The following is a 24,228-nucleotide window of genomic DNA, read 5'->3' on the forward strand; positions in this document are numbered from 1 at the left end:
GAAACATGACTTGTTGTATTTTCTCAAAGAGTTTGTTAATGTTTACAGAATAATTCCAATTGGTCTTTACCTAGCTGTTCTAACCATTGATGGTGGTTTTATCGCACATACTGTAGACAGTTCTGTTCGTTTTCCCTCTTCCACCCCTCCCAGACAATTTTGTGTTTGTTGTTTTGAGGTAGTGCCAGGATACGTTGACAAGAAATATTTGATATGAATGGTTTTATTGACCATTGCTGACCTCAATGACCTTGGAACAACCACAGAATCACTCGGGGGGGGGGGGGGGTGATTGAGCTTCAACATACCATACCAAAAATTAGTAAAGGCTGAAATTGTTAATAAATTTCAGGTTTAGATTAATGTTGCTCTTTGGCAATAATTCAAGAAACTATAAAATTGGCATAGTTGGTTAACAAAATTCCACAAAAAAATGAACAAGCAAGAAATTTCAAAATGTTTGCAAAAATCTCAAAAAGTTTTATTTCTTAAAAAAAGGGAAAACATATTCTGCATATGAAAACTCATAGGATGGTTTACAGTAACTTTACGATGCTAACCAAGAAATCAAACATTCTGTATAAAGGTTAAAAGCAATGATGATATCTTTGATGTTTGCTCTGTGCTTTAGTTTTATCCTTCACTGTTTGATTTCACTGTTAATTTTATCAGATGCAGTGAGAAAGAGATAGATTTATACTTCTGGTAAGGTCCAGTGTCGAAACGATCAAAGCAATGAAGTATGTCCCTAACTTTCATGCATACTTTAAATTTTACAGTTATAATTTTTCCATGGCTGAAATAACTGGTGCAATTGCCTCAGCATACAAAACTGATGCTTCCTACTAGCACTGTAGACATTTTAGCTGGCTTTGTCAAGACTGTATTTGGATTAAGACTGTGTTAGCAACACTGTGTTAACAATTTGACTTTCAATCATGGCAGCTACAGTGTGTATCAGTGCAGCTACACACATATATATATATGTATATATATATATATATATATATATATATACCACAGTACCCGACACCAGGGGACACACAATGTTACTGTACACCACCGTACACCTACGTAGATTGTGCATGGCCTTGCTATTACTGTAATACTGATAACGGTAATCTTTTAAAAACTGACATTTTCCTCCTCATTTACCTTATTTTTGAATATTTTATTAGACAGTGGTATTCATGAGGAAGGTTACTCTGGTAGTTCAAATCTTTGAAATACATTAAAAGTCTAACACACCCATACCTTGAGATATTGATGCTTAAGCATCCAAAAGGTACTATGTTAATTACTTTCAAGGAAAAAGCAATCTTTTATTTCTTTACTCTTACAAAATTTAATAACATGAAAATGATTTAATAAATCTTTTTCATAAATTAATTTTCTTATTTTTTTTTTTGGTAGTAACAAGAAGGTTAGTTAAAATCTGTTGTTTTGCACAAATATTTACGTCAGTGTCTAAATTGCACATATGGTAAAACAGCATTTATGTAAGGCTAGAGAAACATATTTCAACTTATGCCAAATATGATATAGTATAATAACTTTTATTCGCACTGTAATGGGAAAGTACAAAAGAACCCTGAAAACCCACTCTGTGATTAAAATTTAATTCTACGAAAAATTTCATCAGGAACAAAGGAATAAACTTCAAAGGTTTTCAAATGAGTTGGTTGCAACTGTGGAGGTATTGTAGTAAGATTGAGTGGAATGTTTATTTTTTTTTTGATTTTTTTTTTTGGTAATCCCTCGTTCGGAGGGAGAGAGATTGGAACTGACAGCAGAGACCAAGGCAAACTGCTACTTTCAAGACAACATTTTTTTTTTCAAACATAATTTGCATAGAGAATTACTGTTGTTTATCTGACGACATTAATTTGACACAAAAATAAAATGTCAATCTTTGCAAGCATCTATGTAATTGCACAATGAGGCAAACACTTGTAAGTAATTAATATTAAAAATGAATATATACAAAAGTACAACTTTAAGTGACTTTTAATAGCAAAATATCATTTTGTAAATTGCACCAAAAGTCTCTACCTATAGAATTATAGAAAACTATAATGTTGCATAAGATGACCACTTTATGTTTCAACTTGTATGACTGTTTGAAAATTTTGCTTCAAAATTGAGAATTTATCTTTATAAGACAAATAGAAAAATCTGCAAGTTTGTCCGAGGAATTGCTAATCAGTTCAATGGTGCCGGCTATCGCACATTGACACACTTTGACATACGAAAATCATTTCATATATGACTAAAAAATTTGGCACAAAATGTCGCCGCTTCTATCAAAGGAACACCACGTCTCAAAGTTTGGAGCAGCCCATTCAAACGTAAACGTTGAGTATTCGAGGCACCAAAATTCTAGCAGTTATTACCTAAGAGCTGTAAAAGGTGTTGAAAACCACCTTTTCTAGTTTTGGATGCAAAAACTATAATTTTTTCCCAACACATTTGAGGTTCAAAGTATATTAGCAGGGAGTTAGCATTTACCAGTTCCAGAAAAATAATTTGGTTTAAGTAGGTCTACTTTTCAATCACTTTTTGGAGGAAATACCTTGCTGTATACTTTACCATTTAACAACAAGGCATGCTTCTATAAAATACTTCCATGTTTTAACCATAAAAATTTCGACAAGAACCTAAGTTTTGTCTGAAATTTGTCCTGTAAAACATTTTAAACAAAATTGTCAAAATAAACCACTTGTCTCTCATACTTCTCTATTTTAAATACTTGATGTATTCCATCAAACAGAGCCTCATTTGTCAAATGCCAAAAAATTTCATAAAATCTAGGAAAATATAACAAAAATTTAGGAAAATGACATCTGAAATGAAAGACAGCATGAAAGTATCAATAATTTTAATTGCGAGTTTAGAAGAGTCTTGCTGGGTTTTTTGGATCACAAATCAGTTTCCTTTTTGTCTCAGCAACTATTGTCCAGTTCTCCTTTGCCTAAGTCTGTCATAAATCTGGCAGATTCTGTCAAGGATAAGAAACAATTGTAAAACAATTCACACCTTATTTGAAACTTACAAATAAAAGGGACAAGCCACTTGTCATTATTCAAACATTTATGTTTAAACATCATGGCAAAAAGTTCATACTTTGCAGCGGGTATTTTACAAACGTGAAAGCAATGACTAGTGAAAAATTATGTGAAAAAACAGCTAATTAACAAATGACTTGTTATCCAGAATCACAGAATCTAAAAAATGTGATAAATTATGACTTTCTGACCAGTCTTGAAATCCAAGGAGGCCCCCCTCCCCTTTCCTTCCCCACCCCCCCTTCCCCAGCACATGTAAGTATTACAGCACTTTTATGCCTTTGAACTCTGTTGGGTCAAATACATGACTTAACTATGCTAATTTAATAACCACCTTAAAAGGAAAGCAATATTTTTTTTTTTTTTTGGGGGGGGGGGCTTAATACCCAACAGTGCTCATAAGCAGGCTACCCCTTTTGACATCCACAAAGTTCTTTGGATATGATTTATTTGATATAACTGAACATTTCAATTATTTTCATTAGAAAAAATACTTCACTGTTATCTTTTCAAAACAAAACCATGATACAGATAAAGTGGGTATTAACATGCTCTGTCCTTAATTCATACGTCTTTTCCAACTTGACGGAAGTAAAGACGCAGGGAATTTGCAATATATGATGTGGTTGAATATACAGTAGCTGTAACAGTAATGAATTGCTTTTCCATTAACCTATCTATTGTTTTGCTCATAGAGAATGCAACTTGCAGTTTAAAAAGGGCTACAATAAGAATGAACTTCCTGAAGTTGATACACAAAGCTGGGCGTCCTCGATTAATACAATCACAATGTTAATGTTATAGCAGATCCAGGATACCAGCGTAGCGTTATTTTACATGCCGTGTCTATTTCCAAGGCCTTTATAATTATAGACTCACCGGTTGTAGAGACGAGTGAACACTTTTGGTTTCTTCAGTCCAAAGATGATCAGGGTGAAGATACCTTGTCCGTTAGTGAGGATTTCATCTAAAATGCTCAACAAGACAAATACTCCTGGATAGGGATCGCCAACCGATAGCTTCAAGACATCCACAACCAGACTCTAAGAAACAGGTGGATGAGAAAAGGAAACGGTCTAATTCAGAAATGTTTTGATGGGGAAGAACAATTCCACACCTGGAACTCTTTAATTTAAAGGTTAAAAGGATGCATAAATATAACTATATATATATATTTATATATGTATATATAGAGATAAATACATACACATAAATATACATATTTATTTATTTATTTATTTATATACATATATATATATTTTATTTTTAACACATAAATATATATATATTTAGTTATCAGGTTTTCAGGTTAAGTCACTAACGCCCATAGATTCCTTTTGCCTTTGGCAAGGAATGAAATGTTTTGCTGGTGGTAACAAAATACTTGTTTGATGTTCGACTGCCTATTATTTGACCTTCTAGCATAATTTGGGTTGCAAATTAATCGGCCTTCACCTTAAACAAAAGACAATGCTGTACAATTGAACCAATTCAAAGAGTCTGCAAATATCATATGTATATATAAATATACTGATCATAAGAGACAATTGCCCCACGATTTAATACTTTCAGTAACTATTATTTATCATTATCACCGAGAATAGGCTGCTGGGTAAATAAAACAAAGATAAAATACAAACCCTCTTTGGCTAACGTGAAGTTTAACTGACATGTTTTAAGGCACTGTTTACAAAAAGACACAGTACCTTGCATATATATCATGTAACCAGAGATCACATCACTATATCATTCAATGCAAATGTGGAATGGGTACAGGAAAGGATTTCGACTGATATATGATTAAGCGTAAATCATGAACATCACAGGCAGAAGAAAAGACAGGGAAAAGAAATTGCTGTGTGCATTCACACAGAATAATTAACCACATATTCAAGGGTGACATTAAGCACAAACTTCAGGAAAAATAATATCTTTTGAATGTGTTTTATAAACCATTAATACAAGGTTCTGTTCATCCAGGTTGTTATATGGTTAACCACTTTTAACTTTTGATCAAATTACACTTTAAACATCTGTGGTTCCTCAATGACAGTGGCTGGTATACCTAGTCTAAACACACAGATCACTAGCCTAGGTTGGTTACTTGGATACACCACAATAGTCAACATGTACAACTTAATATGTCCTCAGTCAAAGAACATATTTACAAAACTACACAAAATTTCTCATGGTTAAATTGTGTTGAAATATCATCCACGAATGTTCTGTTGTTCAAATGAAGAACTTTACAAGAATACAGTTTGGCTGAGGTATTAACCAAAATATTAAAACAATGGATTAAAATTTACAGTTAGGCCTGTAATGAGGAGCCAACCCTACCATCACTTTTCGCCTTGGGAGCATTTCAGAGATTTAGCATATTTTAAACAGAACAATTTTGCAAACGGCATATCGAAGCATTTGGGGGTAGAATTAAATGTGTGTATAAATATATATATGTATGTATATATATATATATATACATATATATATATATATATATATATATATGTATACATATAATTGAACAGTGTAAAAACTTGCAGCCTCTAATCCCGAACGATTCGAACCCGGGCCTCCCACTTTATATGCGGACACCCTAACCAATAGGCTATGGACGCTGAATGTATGTCCAGAGGTTCGAAATCAGTAAGGAAGGTCGTAATATATATATATATATATAATACCCATTAATAGAGGAATGATGTACCTGTGTGGTTGATGGAAGATCTGATAGGATGTGGAGGTGCCGGGGATATGCAATTAACTAGACTAAATAGCCACCAGCTCCATCAAGGTTCCACTTACCACAGTTACAGAAGCTACCAAAACGATCATTAGCGTCAAATGTCGCTCTAACTGGTGGTTACAATTCTCCAGATCTGCACCTTCGTTCTCTGTTCCCAGAAGTTCAGGTCTGACATTGACTTGTGACAAATCTTCATCTGGGCTGAGATGGTTTTCTTCTCCTTTGCCATCAAAATCTGTACTGGGATCTTCTATGATTTCATAGTAAGTGTTACCAAAAGTAGTGACGTTCGAATCTTTGAAACAGAAAAAAAAGGTGCTGTTCGTTTTCTATAGCTGACTTATTTCATTGCAGAGATTGGATTTGACCGAAGTCTTTAGTACAGATTGATTATAATTGCTGTACTACTTAATTGTAACGTGAGAATGAATTTAAATTTGGTAGTCTAGGAGGAAGCATTATTTGTGACTGATGAAAGAGAATTTACAGTGAATTGCTAAATACAGTCTTCACGATATCACTCGTTAAGTGAACTCGCAGCACACAGGTACAATGTCACAGTTGCATACTGACCAATAATACTATGTATCACTTTCTTATTTATTTATTTTTACAACCTATTGTCCCGACACAGGGTGTTAAAAATAAGTAGTATTGTACTATGCATACCAACTTTAAAGAAGAAATATGACTGCAAACTTTTTAAGATAATAAGAAAACACTCTTTGTTTTAATGCCCATCTATGACATCCATCATCAGGTAACTAAATTAGTGTTCAAAATTTGTTTAGCAGTTACGAAGATTTCTGAATTTTGTTTCGTATAAAATACTTCTGTTCCGATGCAAAAAAGTAGGCAAAATGCTTTACATCCTCTGGACTTGCATAGCAATTCTGGACTCTGGACCATTTGATGGACTTCATGGCAACTCTGGACTGAATCATTTTACATAGCATTTAGCAATGCAATCCTGGATCAATTACTCTCTGATCATATCTTTTTGGTCCAAGTTCAGTTTGGCATAAAAAGGTGTCAACTTTAAATGGTATTCTCCCCCCCCCCACCACCACCCCCCCCCCAAAATGGTAATGGATATAAAACGGTGCAGTTTGCTTAGAAAATATTCGTCTGTCATTATTTTAAGGAAAAAACTTCACCCCAGACTATCATTCTAAACTAAGTATGTTTGTAACAAACACAGTTGGCAAACAAATTACAAAAATAACGATAGGAAGTAAAGCTTGAATAGTAACACGTATAGGATTGGACCAGAGCAAACATATCTCACCAGCTCCATTGTCGTGTAGATTATTGCACCTTATTCTCGACCGAGAAAACAGCCCGAAAGATTCTGAAAGATATGAAATCAAATATGATCATTACTACACAGAAACGACTCCTATTCAGAATATGAAACGCAATTCAATAAGTTTCAAATATTTTATGAAAATAAAGAACCAAGATAACGAAAACGTTGGGTGGTTCGGGTGTTAAACATATTCATAGTGTGGTAGGCCATACGTGATAATATTCATGAATTTTGCGCCTAAATGGGCACAAAATGGTCAGCCCAATGGGTGGGCCCATAAGTTCTGGCCCAAAGAATTTTTGCACTTGAGGTGGAAATCAAATTTCGGCCCACCCGGCCACATGCCTTGGGGTTCAATTTTTGGGGGTATTCCAGTTACCAGTTGGCAATTATATACCTTATGAGTAACAAGCAGAATAGGATAAAAGTAGTCTTGAACAAACTTTATGAAACATATTAAGTTTCACTCAAATTAATGAACGTAAATATTTTGTAGATTTTCTTTCAAGAAATAAAATACTTGTAAGAGATATTATTTGATAAAAAATGAAAGTCAAATCTCACAAATTGTTACGTTGAAAGATCCAAACACATCTCTTTGGAATATGATTTGTGATATGCAGAGACCTCTAGCTGTGACTTACCGGTTTGACTTGTGATTCTCAAAGAGGTAACCCCTGTGGTATTCTGCGAAAGACCAATCTTTGACAAAGTGACTAATGCGCCCAGGATGACAATCAGGCACAACAAATGTAAACAGAGAGATCCAAATACCTGACCAAAGAAATCATGTATATGAAATGTAGCAGTATTATCTTGATCGAATGAAGCACTCACAGTCCCTGGCTTACCTGTTCTCTTCTACATTACTCGGTACCAAATCACAGCAAAATATGATTGACATTTTTAACGTATTTCTGTCAAATTTGTGAAGGGTGGGGCCTTTTCCATCGAGTCAAGCATAAGACCTTATGCTCCACTAACAACTTATACCTACTTTTTATTCAAATTTTTTTTTTTGACCTTTAAAAAGCTATACTTTGAGTAGACCACTGTGCATGTTTGAAAAGTCTTTTCTTTGCACAGCATAGCTACTTACATCAAGCTGTACGTACTAGCATGGCCAACACATTTTGGCGACTATATGAACCTGCACACTTACGGATATTTTAAGACTGAGAGTCTTATTGCTGTTTTTCACATGTACTGACATATTTGGTGTACATTAAACAAATCAAGCATGGATCAGGAAAGAGGTTGGTTGTGTAACCCCACCCCCCCCTCCCTCCCCTATATTTCAACTTTTGCAACTTCAATTTCAATTTTAGGGAGTGTTAGCTCAGTGGTTAAAGCCGAAGCCTTTCAATCATAAGGTCCCGAGTCCGAGTCACTCCAAGATGAATGTATGTCATCTAGTTACAGAGTTGTTGACGATTGACAATTCATAATCATGGACGTTAAAATATGAATCCAAGAGACTGACTTCGGTCAGCTTGCGGATTTGATAAGCCAATGAAGGCTTCTTCGCGAGTACCTGCTTGCAGGAGGATCTAAAATACATACTATATAACCCTGCACAGTTACGGATATCTTAAGACAGAGAAGAGAGTCTTATTGCTGATCTAACATGTACTGGCATTTCTGGTGTAGGCCTACATTAAACAAATCAGGCATGGATCAGGGAAGAGGGTGGTTGTGTAACCCCATCCCCCACCCTCCCAAACTTTTCAACTTTTTCAACCTCACACAAAAGAATTCAAAAGTAGTATATAAGCACAATTTTGTATTAAGAAATAATCACAGACCTAGTTAATATTCTAAATAAGCCTTAAGATGCACCATTTGACATTTTTAACCTTTTTTTGGGGGTTCCGGGGGGGGGGGGGGAGGACCCTCAGAACCTCCTACTTGGGGGTCGGCTTCAGCGACCCCAGCACCACCTCCTCCTTTGTTATTATTGTTTTATATTAAATATTACATTACACAACCATTTGAGACATTTTGATGTAAGATATTTGAAACGAGCAACTTTAATAATCACAAATTATTCTGTGGTCCTGCACCTCCGGCACACTTTTAGAGGGCAGCAGGCATTACTTGAGCAAGAAACTGAAACGGAATATAAAGTGAAGCACTTTTGAAAGTTGAAAGGTAGGGCACCGGTTACAAAAGCTTTCTACTTCTCCTTTCGATTCTGTTGTTATATCTTTTCTTTTGTATTGTCTTCATATTCACTGATATGTATATAGCCTACGATAAATAAATCAACAAAACCAAAGGGACAGAAAAATTCACCTGGACGTACAGAATAAGTAACATTTTCATCAGATAAAAAGCGTTGAACTATATACCTTTATATATTTACTACATTAATATATTTTTATATCACAAGTCAGTGGCCTAGTGCTTCGGTCAAGTTTTCATTTCTTCATTTCAAAAATTTTGTCTTGTACCAAATCTGTTAATCTGTCATGTTACCTGCCATTTCTGCCACGAGACTGTTGCTATGTCTGGTCGCCATGGTGATTGAACAATCACAAAGTATGTAGTGGCAAGAGCTACAGGTAGGCTGTTGATAAAAATAAAAAAAATTACTTAACACAAAAGCAGGATTTTGTGCAATAATTTGCACAAATTTAACAAGCCGCATTGCCTTAGATTAAGGTTTGCAGTTGTTCAAACTAATTAAGATCCCATCTTGATTTTTCCATCACAAAGTGAATGTTAATTATAGTGAGAGCTTATGAAAGTTATACGATTTATGGCCCAGACACTTTTCATATCAGTTTTATAGATCACATGCAAAGGGATAAATTGGAAAAGTTCAATTAAAACTCTCGCTATATTATTTGTTATGAAAATAGGCTAGACATTTTTAAGTATCGAGAAGCAACAAAACATTTCACAAAAACAACTTCATCAAAACTATACATGTATGATATGTTTCCTGAAAGGTAATGAGGGCGGTATTGAAGAACATAGCATGCATAGACTCCAGATGTGTGACCTGATTAATTCACTTTGGCTTCGGCTTTGAGTACAATGTTTCATGTTGGTTGAATCTACTTGTGATAGTATTTACCGACTTTGAGATCCGCTTTGAAATCTGCAGTCCCCCACACAATTTTGAAAAGGCCGGTAAAAGTGACTCCATAGTTTTCCCTATTGGGAGACCAAACAGGTAATTTTATATAATATTTGTATTTCCAACATATTTACAAGTTTAGAAAGGATGTAGCTTTGCCAAGAAACAAACACACTTACCCCCACCCAAGGAGATAAAACCCATAAGTCGCCCATCTTAGTAAATTCAGTTTCTTCATCTGTAAAATGCAGAGTCCAATGGCGATGAACATTGCCCACAAACGAGAAGCCAGTATCCCCAGGGTCAACAGGAAGTCGTGACAAATTGCCGTGAGAATTGGTTCGTTAATGGATAGACTAGTTATGACCCCCACGGTAATTACAACCTGTGAACAAATTTATAGACAAGAAACTGGTATGAGAAAATTAGAAACTGCCATAATTGTGCACGTACACATCGAAGTCTCACAGATTGTTGGTGTTTCCAGCAAGGTATTAAAAACTGCTGATGGCAGTGAACTTTTATGTTATTGTTACGTGACAATGTTCGAGGGAAACTTTGTGCTGCCGTGTGCCATTCAGCCATTTCTCTCTATTTTAAGCTGGTCAAGTTTAAACATTTCATTAATCCTCCAAACAGTTAGTTAGTTGTTCATCAGTATCTTATCTCACCAGACTTGCTAATAGTATGCTAGAAAGAGATGGTGCAATTGATTTTTGGTCCTCAATGAGTTCTGCTTTAAATGACAGCGTATCTCTTGTATACTCTGACTGTTCACTAGCTTCAAATAGCTAGTAGACTAAAGACAGTGGCACAAGACAAATGTAAGAATTAAGAGCCACAGATATGGCTTTTGGATAGAATAGAATCTGAGTAAATTCCTTTCATTGAAGCCAAGTTGTCACTGTGCTCCAATTAATAAGGAGCAGAAAAGTTCCTTTGGTGGTTGCTCATAGTTGCAAAGTTTTAAGCAATAGCAGAAACGTCTAAGAACTTTCAAAGAAATAGTAATACACAATTTCTTGGAAAATTTTTTGTGAATTATAAAAGCGTAATTTATTCTTTTCCATACAATACGTCAGAAGTTAATGGTATTAGAGTGTTTCCAATGCATGTTATGGCCCTCGTTGGTTAATTTTGCGCAACTTTTCAAGCATTTTTGCAGGATACCAGAATAACATCCCATGAATATGCTAGTTGCATACTACCCCCAATTGTCCATCTTTAACATATCTCTTGAAAGCAAATCTTATCAATAGCCAGATTCCTGGCAGTCCTCGTTTGCTCATATCTCTTAGCAGAATTAATTTGTTCCACGCAATCAAAATCATTACTCTGCTATAAAAAGGCACACAAATGTACACAAATACAATATTGTCATTGGTGTATAGTACCACAGTATATGATGACGATGTTCTTATGTATAGAAATAAGAACAGGAAAACTGACATTACCTACAGTACAAAATATCATAGTCAAGCAGTCAGACTACAGCCAGCCATTCTCTGATTGGTCAATATTCTGTCATGCCTGAAATAGATTGATAACCATTGAACTCACTTGAGAAACCACCAGATTAAAGGTAAACTGGTGAGGCATGACTTTTACAGCTCTTTTCAGAATAAATAATCCAAGGACCAAACTCTATAAGGGAAACAGAAAAGAGGATGGATAATGAAATAGCTTAATAATAAAATGCGCTAGAAATGAGGCTCTATCTTTTCAGGTACAGATGAAGGTTGGGCTTGGGTTTTTTGTAATGTTTGAAAGTGATATAGACACCCACAGCATTTTCTCACACAACCTTTGTTTCAAACAAACACTACCATTTCAGAGTCATCTTAACAGCCCACCAAAAGAACCTTTGGAAAGTCAATAATGCTCAAAGTTCTATCTTTTAGTTAGAAATCCTCATTGCACTAAACAGTCATATGCCTGTCATAAATAGTAGAAGAATAGCCAGTTTTGGGTTTCCCTGATGCAAGTAGTGAACAACTGCATGGGCATAGAGCTCCAAGCTGTGTAGTCGCAGCTCTGTTGGGTAAGATGTCACCCAATCACTTTAATAAAGGCTCTAATTCAGTCAAGTGTGTATAGGCTATATTTAGCTCCTTGGTCAGTGCTGAACTTGTTATCTGCTGCTACTTGAGATGATCAGCATCCTCTTGATTACCTCCTTCACATAGCTTTGCACGCGAGCACTTCTGAAGCTCAGCATCCCTTTAAAGGCATTAAAGACTTGCCCAAACCGCCTGCCGCACTCTGAAAAAGTTAACTTTCCGTTGCTTGCAAGTGAAGTTTTTCTCTTGTCGCTACAAAATACAGACAGTAATGAAACATGATACCGTGTTATCTTCAGCTGGACCTGAGATGTCCATCGCTGTATCGTTTGTACACTGTGCTGTGGGTATTGACCGCAGCTATTATGTACTGACTGTACACTAGTGTCTAATTACCGACGGTAGAAAGGTGTGTGTGTATTTTCTGGGATCGATGGTGGTGTCTAACACTTCTGTTACACCTCATTCGAAACTAGGTCAGATTACCGGCATTAGACGTTTCTTTTTGCGTGAGTCTTCGCAACCTTTAAGGTTGTTACTGCAACAATTTTAAGGTCATAAACCTGCCTGATTGAAACTTTAAACATAGCTCCAGATGTTAAATTTGTGGCATGGTGAAATGAATATGAGTTTGACTTGTAAACACCTTTGGCCATGTTCACATTTAAGAACGCACCAGCTGTTTTTGATATTAAAGTCAGCGAGGAGGATCAACAAGTTAAGAACAAGATTCACATTAAGTTTCGTGAGTTTCGTATTAAGTCCGCTTGCGAGATTAATATACTGCGCAGGCGTGAAAAGGTCATATCAGCTGTTTACATTTTCCCTGTGCTTTGCCATTGCCACATGTGCTGTACTAGTACGTACTACCTCGTACACCACTGGGCCGCAGTGTTCAATCATCGCACATAAACAGTATTTAAACCACTCCATACCATTCCACAACATGTTAACCCAGATTAGAATTTCTTCCAAACCCTTCAAATGGATGAGCAAACGATCTTGCTAATCAGTGGTTTAGTGTCAAAGTTGGTGCTAATCCAACATCGAAGGCACTTAATGTTAGGTCTAAAGACCTAGTAAGGTCTATGTGTAGGCTAATGTAACTTCATCATAGGCTAGGGCAGACGTAATGATTGTAGCCTTTTACTAACTGCCATAGCAACCGAACCCAAAATCATCCGTTTTGAAATAAACATAAAATTACCGATTTTGGCCTCTTAAAAAGTCTGTGAGTTAGGCAAACAAAGAAATAAAGTTTATTAGATCTAAGTGGACTGTTGTTTAGTTTGTTTTCTTCTCACAACCTTATCGGTGGCTTTTCAGCAGTATTGGTCGAATTGGTTCTAAGAAAAATGAAATGGTTCACGTATACCATCGTTTGGTACACAAAAACACACAAATGCACTGCACGTTCAAAAATACCCGCTTAATTGCAACTGAATAGAGATAGAGCAGATATTATATAACTTACTGGGAAATCTTGGGTCACCATTAAGTCCGCATTTATTAAGAACGCAAGAGGGAATGAAGAAACCCGAAGGTGAACTATACTTGACATGTGGGCTTGAAGTACAAGTATGCCGGCGTTCACACTAAGGCAATTAATCGCCCCTGCGGACTTGAAGTACGGGTGCATTCTTAAGTGTGAACAAGGACTTTGTGTAACTACATTGACATACTCACCGATGATTTCAACCTGATACAACTGACAATAAAAGATGCTTTGTTAAAGTAGCATGGCGATGGTGTACCCGTAAATATGTTGCACAACTATATCGATAGACTCACCGATGACATCAACCCGATACAACTGATAACAATAGCTGCTTTGTTAAGTAGTATGTCCATAGTATCCTGAGTTAGAGAAGGGATAATGGCCATTGTACCGGTCACGAACATCAGGGGACCGGACAGGAATGTGCACAAGAACAATGAACTGGCTATCTGTTGAGAAAGGACAAATCGTCTTGAATACTATATAATAATAACAAGTTCCATAGTTTTACAGTTTCAGCCTTTTCTCATGAAGATTAATTGGTTCTAGCATTTTTGCAGTTCATTCTCATCAAGAGGACATAAACTTGTTTAAAAATCCCAAAAATTACCTAGTTTGGATATTTATAAGTGAAGAACTTACCTGTCCCCTCAAATGTATACATATATTAAAAGGTTACCGGTTCACTCTGGGAAACGAAGAGCAAGTGTGCTGAGGTTGTGAGGAGACAGGTAAGTGAGGAATTAAAGTAAAAGTGTGACGGTCATGAAATTTTCAAAAAACGTTAGAGAGGTTAAAATCCCTAAGGGTCCCAAGGGCTCCAAGCAAGACTATACATATTTCATATATACACCAAGGTTATCACATTTTTTAATCATACTTTTATTTGCATCAAATAGCATAGCAGGTGGGGGGTGGGTTGGGGGTACAAGAGTCAGACAAATGTTCACTGATGATAAAATTGCTGCATTTGAAGGGCACCACAACGCAGCGGAAAATAAACGGTGTGGTAATTATTAGTGTGGTCGTGAGCCCCATCCCCTCCCCCTCCCCCCCCCATCTGTACCCTTCCTTGTCCCCACATTGTCAGTTTAGGCCTTGAATGTTGCAAAAGTTTAAAATTTAATAGACTATCCTGAAATTCTAAACACAAGTGACAGTTTGCATATTGTCTATGTGTTTATCTAGTAGTTACACACTACAGCTACTTACGATGTCCTGTGATATTCCATACTGTGTTGTATAGATGAACACTGAAGGGGTGGTAGGTATTGTTCCATACAGAAACCCATAACTTGTGTAAATGTCTGTCATATTGGAGCTTGCACCAGGTTTTATGACATTGACTGTTAGGACTAATAGTAAAGGCAGGACAAATCTTTGAAAGAAAAAAACAAGGAAAGAATTAAGTGAGGCTATAACAAAATATTTTGCTGAACAATTAATATTTCATGCTAATTCCACCAATGACAATAGAGCATGTATAGTCTGTGTTTTGTTGCAACAGGGTCAATGTCAAAAGTTTTTCACATCGTCTTTAAGTCATTACAGCAAAATACAGACAAAAGAAAGAAAATCAACCTGCCCACTCCTGTAGAAGAAAAAAATTTGTACACATCATTAGAAGTTGGTAGATAGATTGCCTTAAAGGGTGTGAAGAGTCGCGCAAAAAGAACTGTCTAATGCCGGTAATCTGACCTAGTTTCGAATGAGGTGTAACAGAAGTGTTAGACACCACCATCGATCCCAGAAAATATACACACAGCTTGCTACCGTCGGTAATTAGACACTAGTGTACAGTCAGTACATATAACAGCTGCGGTCAATACCCACAGCACAGTGTACAAACGATACAACGATGGACATCTCAGGTCCAGCTATAAAGATAACAAGGTATCACGTTTCATTACTGTCTGCATTTTGTAGCGACACAAACAAAACGTCACTTGCAAGCAACAGAAAGTTAACTTTTTCAGATGGCCACACGCGCTTTGGGGCGAGTCTTCAATGCAATTTAAATAATTTTATATTAAATGTCCGTCTGTTACTAAGTGCCAATGTACATAACTGCTTATAGTGTTCCTATAGGTGCAACATGGTCACAATTAGGAAGACCTTGCCTAATATGCCAAATGGAACATTTGGGCCATGGGTTGGTCGTCCAATTAACTCTGTGTTAGTGTGAAAACTTAATGTTCACCTTAGATGAAGAACATGTGATGAACGAAACATTTCGACATTTGGCTCTGATGCGTTTAACAGCAATTATATGAATACTCTGCCAATGGAGCGTGCATAACTGCCATCACTTATTGATTGGAAAATCATATCTTAAAAAGTATTGTTGACTGCACAACATCTCCCAACACACAAAATGCCAAGCCATTAAACATGCAAAAATATGCATGTACCGTTAACCAGAGTTGGAAAGCTTACAGTATTCTTAAATGCTGATGGTAAAATTTAGCTAATTATTGTGGATAAACTGAAAAAGTGAAAGTAGCCCCTGCTATTGGTAATAATTGCTTTTGTCTCTGATAGTTTATCCAGATGCATTGCAAAAGTAATCTCATTTTATTTGTCAAAATGGGTGATAAAAATTTACCCGAAAAACTAAAGACCATTAAGCGTACTATCTCGTGTAAAAACAAACTTCTTGAAAGCCTGATTGAAAAAGCATTTGCGACGTTTCTCGCAACGAGAAAATATATTCTATCAGTTTGGGTTTTAGAGATGATGGTCACTCAATTGTCATGCTCTGTTGAAAACTGTAAACACTATTCGCTCAGACCTAGACAACGACAACAATGCACTAGGCGTGAACTTAGATTTTTAAGAAAAGCATTTGACACAATTGATCATCAATTCTCTTGAGCATAAATGCTTATAACTACCTGCAAGCTATTTGTTCAACATATAGCAATGTACTTTATGTAAACGTATTCTGATTATTCCAAATATCACTACTACAGAGTATGTTGAACTAGGGGCCTCTACTGCATGTTGCTAACATTGTAACTGTGCAATTCTAAACTTGTTTTCTACATGTCTCTTTGGCGATGATACAAATCACAAAACACATTAAGGACAGTCTTCCAAATGCTATCCGGCTTTAATATTCTTTCATTTTCCTCTAGGCTCGCCTATGTTAAGGTGACCATATTTTCCTGACTGAAATCGGGGACATTTATTGCATGACTGATATGGGGGAGGGGTTTAAGGGGAGAGGGTGGTCCCCTCCCCTTTGGAAAATTTTCAAGTGCCTAAGGTGCTTAGATGTAAAATGGTGATACTTAGAAGCACATTTTAAATCAATTTTATTTTCAAAAATGTAGCTTTTTCTTAAATGAAATTCACTTACTTTACGTGGTTCTTTGAGAGCTTGTGATTTGCTCATGCTCACACTATAATTGTCGTTGTGTCGCCGTAGTTGCCAATTATACAGTCGAAAGAGTGCTAGGCTAGATCGATCTAGCATATTTTTAACAGTGTATCCACTTTACACTGGCCCACCTGAAATACTGGTTATAAGTTCCGTTCTGCGACTGCACACTTGACTAAATTTTTTTTTAGAATTATTTTACTAATAATGTGGGATATTTTCGAAATTCCTGAACATTTTGACGAATCGGGGACATTTTCGGGGACACTTGTTCATCGGGGACAGCACACTGTAATCGGGGACTTTCCCCGAAAATCGGGGACGTCTGGTCACCTTAGCCTATGTGGTTGAGGTTTACGGTATAGCCAAGATTTCTACCCTCAAACTCAGCCTCAGAGGCTGCTCCAAGTCTTACAGAATTGACTGCTAAGACTTCTTACAAACAAAACCTAGGTTGTAGCCTATTCAAATAGACAAGCTGTACATGAGTTTAATCTTTTGAAAGTCAAAGATACCCATACATATTGCTTTTAGGGTCATGTGTTCAATTATCGTATCAATCTGCCTCCTGTGTTCTGCTATATCTTGTGTTAATATCTATCCGCCAAATTATCCCAAGTATTCTGTAAAAACTCGAAACAATGACCTCTTATCAGTAACATGTCATAAAGCTATTCATGTTAAACTATTAATAAACAACTATATTGCTATTATATTTGGTATATAACCTCCCCCCCCCCCTCCCTAAAGTATTTGCTCTCAGCTAGTACTCTCAGGAATTTCCAGAATAATTTGAAATCTTGTAAATAGTTATAGACATTTTAAGTCTCCTTCAGTTACGTTTCACATTTCTTTGTTTTATTTTTCTCTAAATTTTTCCTGCTTAAATTTATCATTTTCTTCCAGTTTTAAATATTTTCTTGGTGTCTATCTTATGTACTTACTTATTGTTGTATGCATGCATACCAGACACTTTTATTGACTGTTGTAAAATGTGAGAAAATTTTTTTAATTGCATAGAATTCTTGTTTGGTGACCCCAATCTTCATCTTCATCATGTTGGTGACACCCCCCCCCCAGCCCTTTTGTGGCAGCTTTTGTGGCCTGGGGAAGGGTCTATGGGGAACAGGAATCCCCGGAATCCACCAGAAATTGTTATATGATTCCATACAGGTGCTTAGTTGCAAAATGGTGCTACATTTTGCAACTTTTGAAGTTTTTTAATTTTCAAGCTTTTCTTCCCATTTTTTTTCCGCTACAAACAACAGCAATTTCATTATTCTTACAAATTTGTGGCAACCCTCCAAAATCTTTAAGTGACCCTAAAAGAGGCTTGTAACCCCATTTTGAATACCAGGGGTCCATCAGATACATGACAGGAGCTGTCTCCTAAGCCATTACTGCTTTCAATTTAATGCTCACATTATGCAGAGCATATACTTGAAAATTACTTGAAATGAAAGTTATGACTTTCAATGTACTGCAACTAAAGCAGATTTGTACAATGTATAAGGAGCATTGGTAGGCTTCGAAAGCTTTCTTTTCTCTCTTTTCAAGTGGCCCCCCGTAAAAAGGTTTCTCCTTTTTGCAACTTTTTTCTTCTAATTTACTATGATTTTAACGAGTTTAATCAAATAGTTTTGCATGCAAGAAGCATACATACGGGTTAAAGACTTTCAATTTACTCACAACTTATTTTGGGAAATTAAAACACAATGCATAGAAGGCATCCCGACTTTACAATTGACTCACAATTTAGCCGATATAAGAAGGATGCTAGGCATCAATGCTTCTCCAGATATATTGTGCAGTTTGCCAGAGAGACTGATCCCGAGATAAAACAGAGCACAGGCCGAAAAAGAATCGGCCAGAACGCTGACCACCGGTTCCAAGGGTCCTGGCACCTTTCCGTCGGCGAGAAGGTTGATGACGACACCGAGGAGAACCGACATCACCATCGGATTCCTGATCATGCCAAGTATCACGTGTAGCACCATCTTCAGTTTGCTCCTGTCCGGAATGTTCTGACTCTTTTCTACTTCCAAAGCTACAAATCCAAACGGGTTTAAGCAAATCAAACTCATAGGTCCAATCAGGTAGATATACTGTAACAGTTCTGGGTAGACTGGTTGGTAGATAGCAGCAACTGTAAACGCAAAGAAAATCCAATCAAGACATGGAACGATTCCAGGGTTAAATTGATCATATAGACCATGTTTATGTAAAGCCGGGGGAAGGATTTTCGGTGGTGACATTCCTGCGGGGTGGGGTGATGGGAGCTCGGGTCTCTACCGGTGACAACCAGAAATGGCCATGTTAGAGTTATTTCTCGTCCATGTATTAATCCTGCAAGCGTGTTCTCTTACACCGTACTAGCGAGCTCTCATTGAGCTATTCGAATTACAACTTCAACTGCTGCTTAAAGCAGACCAAAACGTAGTTAAGGATAACTTGGAGATTTCGGATGTGTTGCATTAACTAGTGAAAGTAAATGTTGTGTATATCAGAACAATAGATTTTGAGGCTACCCCACGCCTTGACGGGTCTGTCAATCTGAGAGGAAGGGTTTGACAAGCTTCCTGTGGAGTTTAATTCTAAGGCAGGCCAACTATGCCAAAATGGCGTGGCCCGACATTTACATCAATTACGGAGCAGACTGACCCGCACACTTCAAGTGCTCAACAATGAACAACGCCAATTGATTTGAACCTCGATGCATTACACTATACACCCAGCATTCACACATATCAGACCAGGCACTTGCTGTCACCCAACAGGAATCAGAGGTTGGTTTGATGTGCAGCACTACCATTAATGGCTGTGAAGACTCGCGCAAAAAGAAACGTCTAATGCCGGTAATCTGACCTAGTTTTCGAATGAGGTGTAACAGAAGTGTTAGACACCGCCATCGATCCCAGAAAATACACACACAACTTGCTACCGTCGGTAATTAGACACTAGTATACAGTCAGTACATACAGCTGCAGTCAATACCCACAGCACAGTGTACAAACGATACAGCGATGGACATCTCAGGTCCAGCTAAAGATAACAAGGTATCATGATTCATTACTGTCTGCATTTTGTAGCGACACAAACAAAAAGTCACTTGCAAGCAACAGAAAGTCAACTTTTGCAGATGAACGCACGCGGTTTGGGGTGAGTCTTCAATGCCTTTAATGCCCATTACTATTAAACACGCGGCAACACCAACAACCAGCTGTGGTGACATTACAAATTTACCACCATTATGGAGGCTTGGTCCTCTATCGACCCCAAGCCCTGGGTTCAATACCTTGCTCGATTTCCCGTGTGAACAGGACTATAAATAGTATTCAAAATCCTTGACTGCAGCAAGTTTTTAAGTATAGAACAATTCGTTTGGAAAGAAATTCATAATTCACTTTCAAAAAAATACCCTGTGGTTGGCCTACTGTAAGTGAAGTTGCAAGTGAAAATTATCAACATATTGCATTCTTGTGCTTAAGATTTGTGCCCTGTAGAATCATCTAGAAATGACCTTCACATGCTTTCTCTTTTATTAGTACTGTAACATCGAATTACTTAAAGGACTGGACTATGTTGATACTTGTGATCAAACTCCACTTTCCAGATGTAAAACTTTCATCACCTTTGTTAAGTACTTTGAAGTGACATAAAGAACCAAGTTATTTGATCAACACTGCAGGTTCAGAAACCACGGTTTTATTTACCTTATGTCAGGTTGCGGTACCTTTGTCAGCTAATGTCAATATTTGCTCTTCATTGTAACAGCTACTCTTTAACAAATTGACTCTTCCAAATTTAATTGCACAGCCATACCAAAAGATCATCAATTTATGCCAAAGAGCTAGATATTTTTCTTTAGACATATGCAAATGAGTCATGTTTTGTACATAAATTGGATCAATGTTATAGGATCAAGGTAAAAATAATTTAGGCTAGCCATAGAAAGTCTCCACCATCAGTGAGGTACAGTAATACATAATGATTAAGAAAATCTTCAAGAAACTTTGAAGTATCCAGATATGATTTTATCCTGGAACAAGTTTGAACAAGTCTGAAAGGGTTGGTTTACTGTGGGTAATGTACACCTAAGTAGCTGCATCTTCCCTCAAAAATATCCAGATAGGGAATATTGTTGTTTGCGAAGGATAAATGCAAAGAAATTTCTTTTGAATAGTAAATTAAATTCCATCAAATATTTACCTAATTAAATTTATGCCATACTGTGATAATAAGGCATATATATGTCAATGAAGGGAATGTATTGATCTAACTCCTGGAAGGTTAAGAGTTTATTACATGGAAACCTTAAAGTGCTATGAAAATGTGAAAATGTTCATTGCAATAACTTGGGACTTTCTTTTATTATTGCAAAATGATCAATAAAACTACGGATAAATTCCTTACTTTTGCTTTAAAGTGATCAACTGGTCATTTATTCACAAAATGACGCACTAACTACGTTTTTATAACAACAAATTTCAACAACATAACATTTTGTGGCAAAGACTGGAACAAACAAAGCACCAAATAAAGATGATGGCATTTTAAGGCAACTCACAGATAGGATACCCAAGAGCAAAATCATTGCTCTGGGTAGCAAACATGGAGAAAATTGCAGCTGTCCCTAAACGTCTTGGCATCCCGACAATAAGGGTAAGGCCAAAGACCAGGATAAACATCATCCCCTTAGCAACCAGTATGGATGTCCAGAAGAGCCAGTCCACCGAACCGAAACTCAACGTGGCGGTCTTCTGGAAGAGCAATGCTGGTAAAGCAAAGTGGCTGATATATCTTGAGAACCCTCGGCACTGAGATGCCGGGATGAAATTCCATCGGCTGGTGCCATACCCCAGCAAGATGACCACAAAGCTCTGCAGAATGGCAGGGTAGAGGTTCTCAAGGATCACCAAGGGTGCTTCTCCCGAGCTATCGGACCGGTTCTGCATTGTTGAAGCTCGATCACACTGGAGGTTCGGAAAGAGTGATCATTATTGAGAAATAGTCGACATGAGAATATTTTCAGCGCAATGATGAGAACAAACATCAACTGGATCACTATTATAAACTAGAAGTTCATTATTTGGTATCTTCCTTTCATACATACAGAGCCAAACCATCAGCCTTTGCAATTTGAGAATTAGGAATTTTGTTTGTAGGGATGGTGGAGTGCCCACACAGTCATTGCACAGAAAAATGCCAATTTCTTTCAAGTAATTGCTAGGTCATCGAAAACTCAAAATAAGTCAGTGGATCATTCATGTGTACATGCACACATGATAGATCTTTGAGAATATTTCATTTGTTGAACTTGGACCTATAGTCACTTTAAAGGACATGTTAAATATTTATAATACAAGTATACAGTAGTATTAAAGTCTATATAACTTTACAGTATACATTTAATGCACTGATGCATGACTGAGAGGTGACAGCCTCAGTTGGCAATCTATATTTGGTGTAAACTGTTATCAAATCACAGGTACTTTCAATTTATTAGGTTATGAGGTCAAATATTTTCTCTATAGAGAGTCCTGACTATTGCTATTTTATGAAGAAGCTAGATATTTCCATTACAATTAACATGAAAATCAAAGCAGGACAATTATATACCACAGTATAACAGGACTCTGGTATCCTATGGTAAAATGTGATGTGCAATTTGAGCAAATTCAGGTTTGTATGTGCATTGAACCATAGAAGGCCTATTTTCATTGAGTTTTTTTTTTTTGGTTACATATTTCACAGAAATGAGTTAAAGTTGCCGCAGTCCAAGATAACAACCTCAGCTGTATAGCCTATATGTCTCTCAAGACTTTTGTAAAATATTCTAAAACAGAGTAAGTCTTTTATCATGAACTGTGGTGTTCCAACATTTAAAATATACAAATTCACAACAATTAACATCTATCAGCAGCATTAACAGGGTACCATACATCATGTTTCCACAGGAATTTAATAATCCAAATCAGTTATTGATCAACAATTTTTAATGTGATTACCATTGATGCATAACAAAATGCACTTTTCAACTTACCAAGTGTAATGAAAACAAAGGAATCTGCCTAGAGAAGTGAATTTTGCTAAAAGCTTCATTCACAAAATATCATGTAGGCTACTTGTATTGTGGTTAAATTTAAAAATTATCCAGAGAACATTCTCTAAAGGTAGCAGTAATGAAAATTGTGTGAAATTTTGACCATATTCCTTAATATATGTCCTGTTGGCTAGTAGGCTACCTTTGTTCCTTTGTACAAAATGGTACGGTATGACTATGACATATGAGTATCGCATATGATGTCCTAGATCAATAATTGACTATCAGTCAAATGCGATTCATCCATGAGTATCCACTATACTGTATGTCTGATACTGTAGCCTCCTAACGCAATATTTTGCAATAATTAAACATGTAGGTAAGAAAACGCAGTTGAGTATATGAAACTTACCCAATGTTTGCTTTAACTTTTGCTCTTCTTCCGTCAATATGTTAGCTAAACAGACTGCAGGACATAGTGCTGATCCTGGTCAAACCCAAAACAATAAAAAATAAAAACATAAAGCGAACTTTCATAGCCAAACACTACAGTTTTAGACTTGCCTCAGCTCCTCAAATAAAACAATCGAGTTCATCGAATCAGCTGTTCAATATATGCTTTACAAAATTGAAAGCAATGATGCAGGAACGACCTTGAACTCCAGGTCACCTTATGAATAGAAAACGCAAATGGCATTGTTTTATTTCAATGTTTATATTTATAGTACGTAGGTATGCGTGGTGCATATATGTCTATGTAGCAATTAGACATGATATAGTTTCTTTCGCACTTCAAAATATCAGTTTATACAGTTAATGGCGTAGCCAAACTAGAACTGATCAGGTCAATCTATCATAGTAGTTGGTCACTGTAGTTGGTTGGTTTGCGTCTATCTTATAGCAGAGTGCTCTATGTTCGGTGGACAGAGCGGAATATAGGTTGAGACTAGTTGAGACTATAGTGGAACACTATGCATGGGCGGCGATCATGGGGGGGGGGGGGGGGACATGTCCCCCCAATATTTTAGGTGGGGATA

At 36.7% G+C, this 24,228-nt stretch overlaps 1 protein-coding gene across 1 annotated transcript; it reads right to left on the reverse strand.

Moving 5' to 3' along the window:
* Nucleotides 1-1,410: 1,410 nt before the first annotated feature.
* Nucleotides 1,411-23,933, reverse strand: LOC139959069 (lysosomal cholesterol signaling protein-like). Its single transcript, XM_071956630.1, has 13 exons — nt 23,604-23,933; nt 21,716-22,121; nt 18,901-19,294; nt 14,979-15,144; nt 14,060-14,215; nt 11,769-11,852; nt 10,388-10,593; nt 9,602-9,692; nt 7,768-7,897; nt 7,103-7,165; nt 5,874-6,109; nt 3,945-4,108; nt 1,411-2,998 (listed from the first exon to the last, which is right to left on the reverse strand). The coding sequence occupies exons 2-13, from the start codon at nt 22,101-22,103 to the stop codon at nt 2,950-2,952; spliced, it is 2,127 nt and encodes a 708-aa protein (XP_071812731.1). The 5' UTR covers nt 22,104-22,121; nt 23,604-23,933; the 3' UTR covers nt 1,411-2,949.
* Nucleotides 23,934-24,228: the final 295 nt, after the last annotated feature.

Source organism: Apostichopus japonicus, chromosome 18 (assembly GCF_037975245.1).
Source record: "Apostichopus japonicus isolate 1M-3 chromosome 18, ASM3797524v1, whole genome shotgun sequence".
Taxonomy (NCBI): Eukaryota; Metazoa; Echinodermata; class Holothuroidea; order Aspidochirotida; family Stichopodidae; genus Apostichopus; species Apostichopus japonicus.

Bases quoted from the DNA above. Each gene is read 5' to 3' on its own strand.
- LOC139959069 (XM_071956630.1), bottom strand. From the start codon at position 22,103: ATGCAGAACCGGTCCGATAGCTCGGGAGAAGCACCCTTGGTGATCCTT. The intron at 14,216-14,978 runs GTAAGTAGCTGT...CTTTCTCAACAG, and splicing joins ATGGAATATCACAGGACATC to ATAGCCAGTTCATTGTTCTT. The intron at 6,110-7,102 runs GTGAGATATGTT...TCTGTTTCAAAG, and splicing joins TCTACACGACAATGGAGCTG to ATTCGAACGTCACTACTTTT.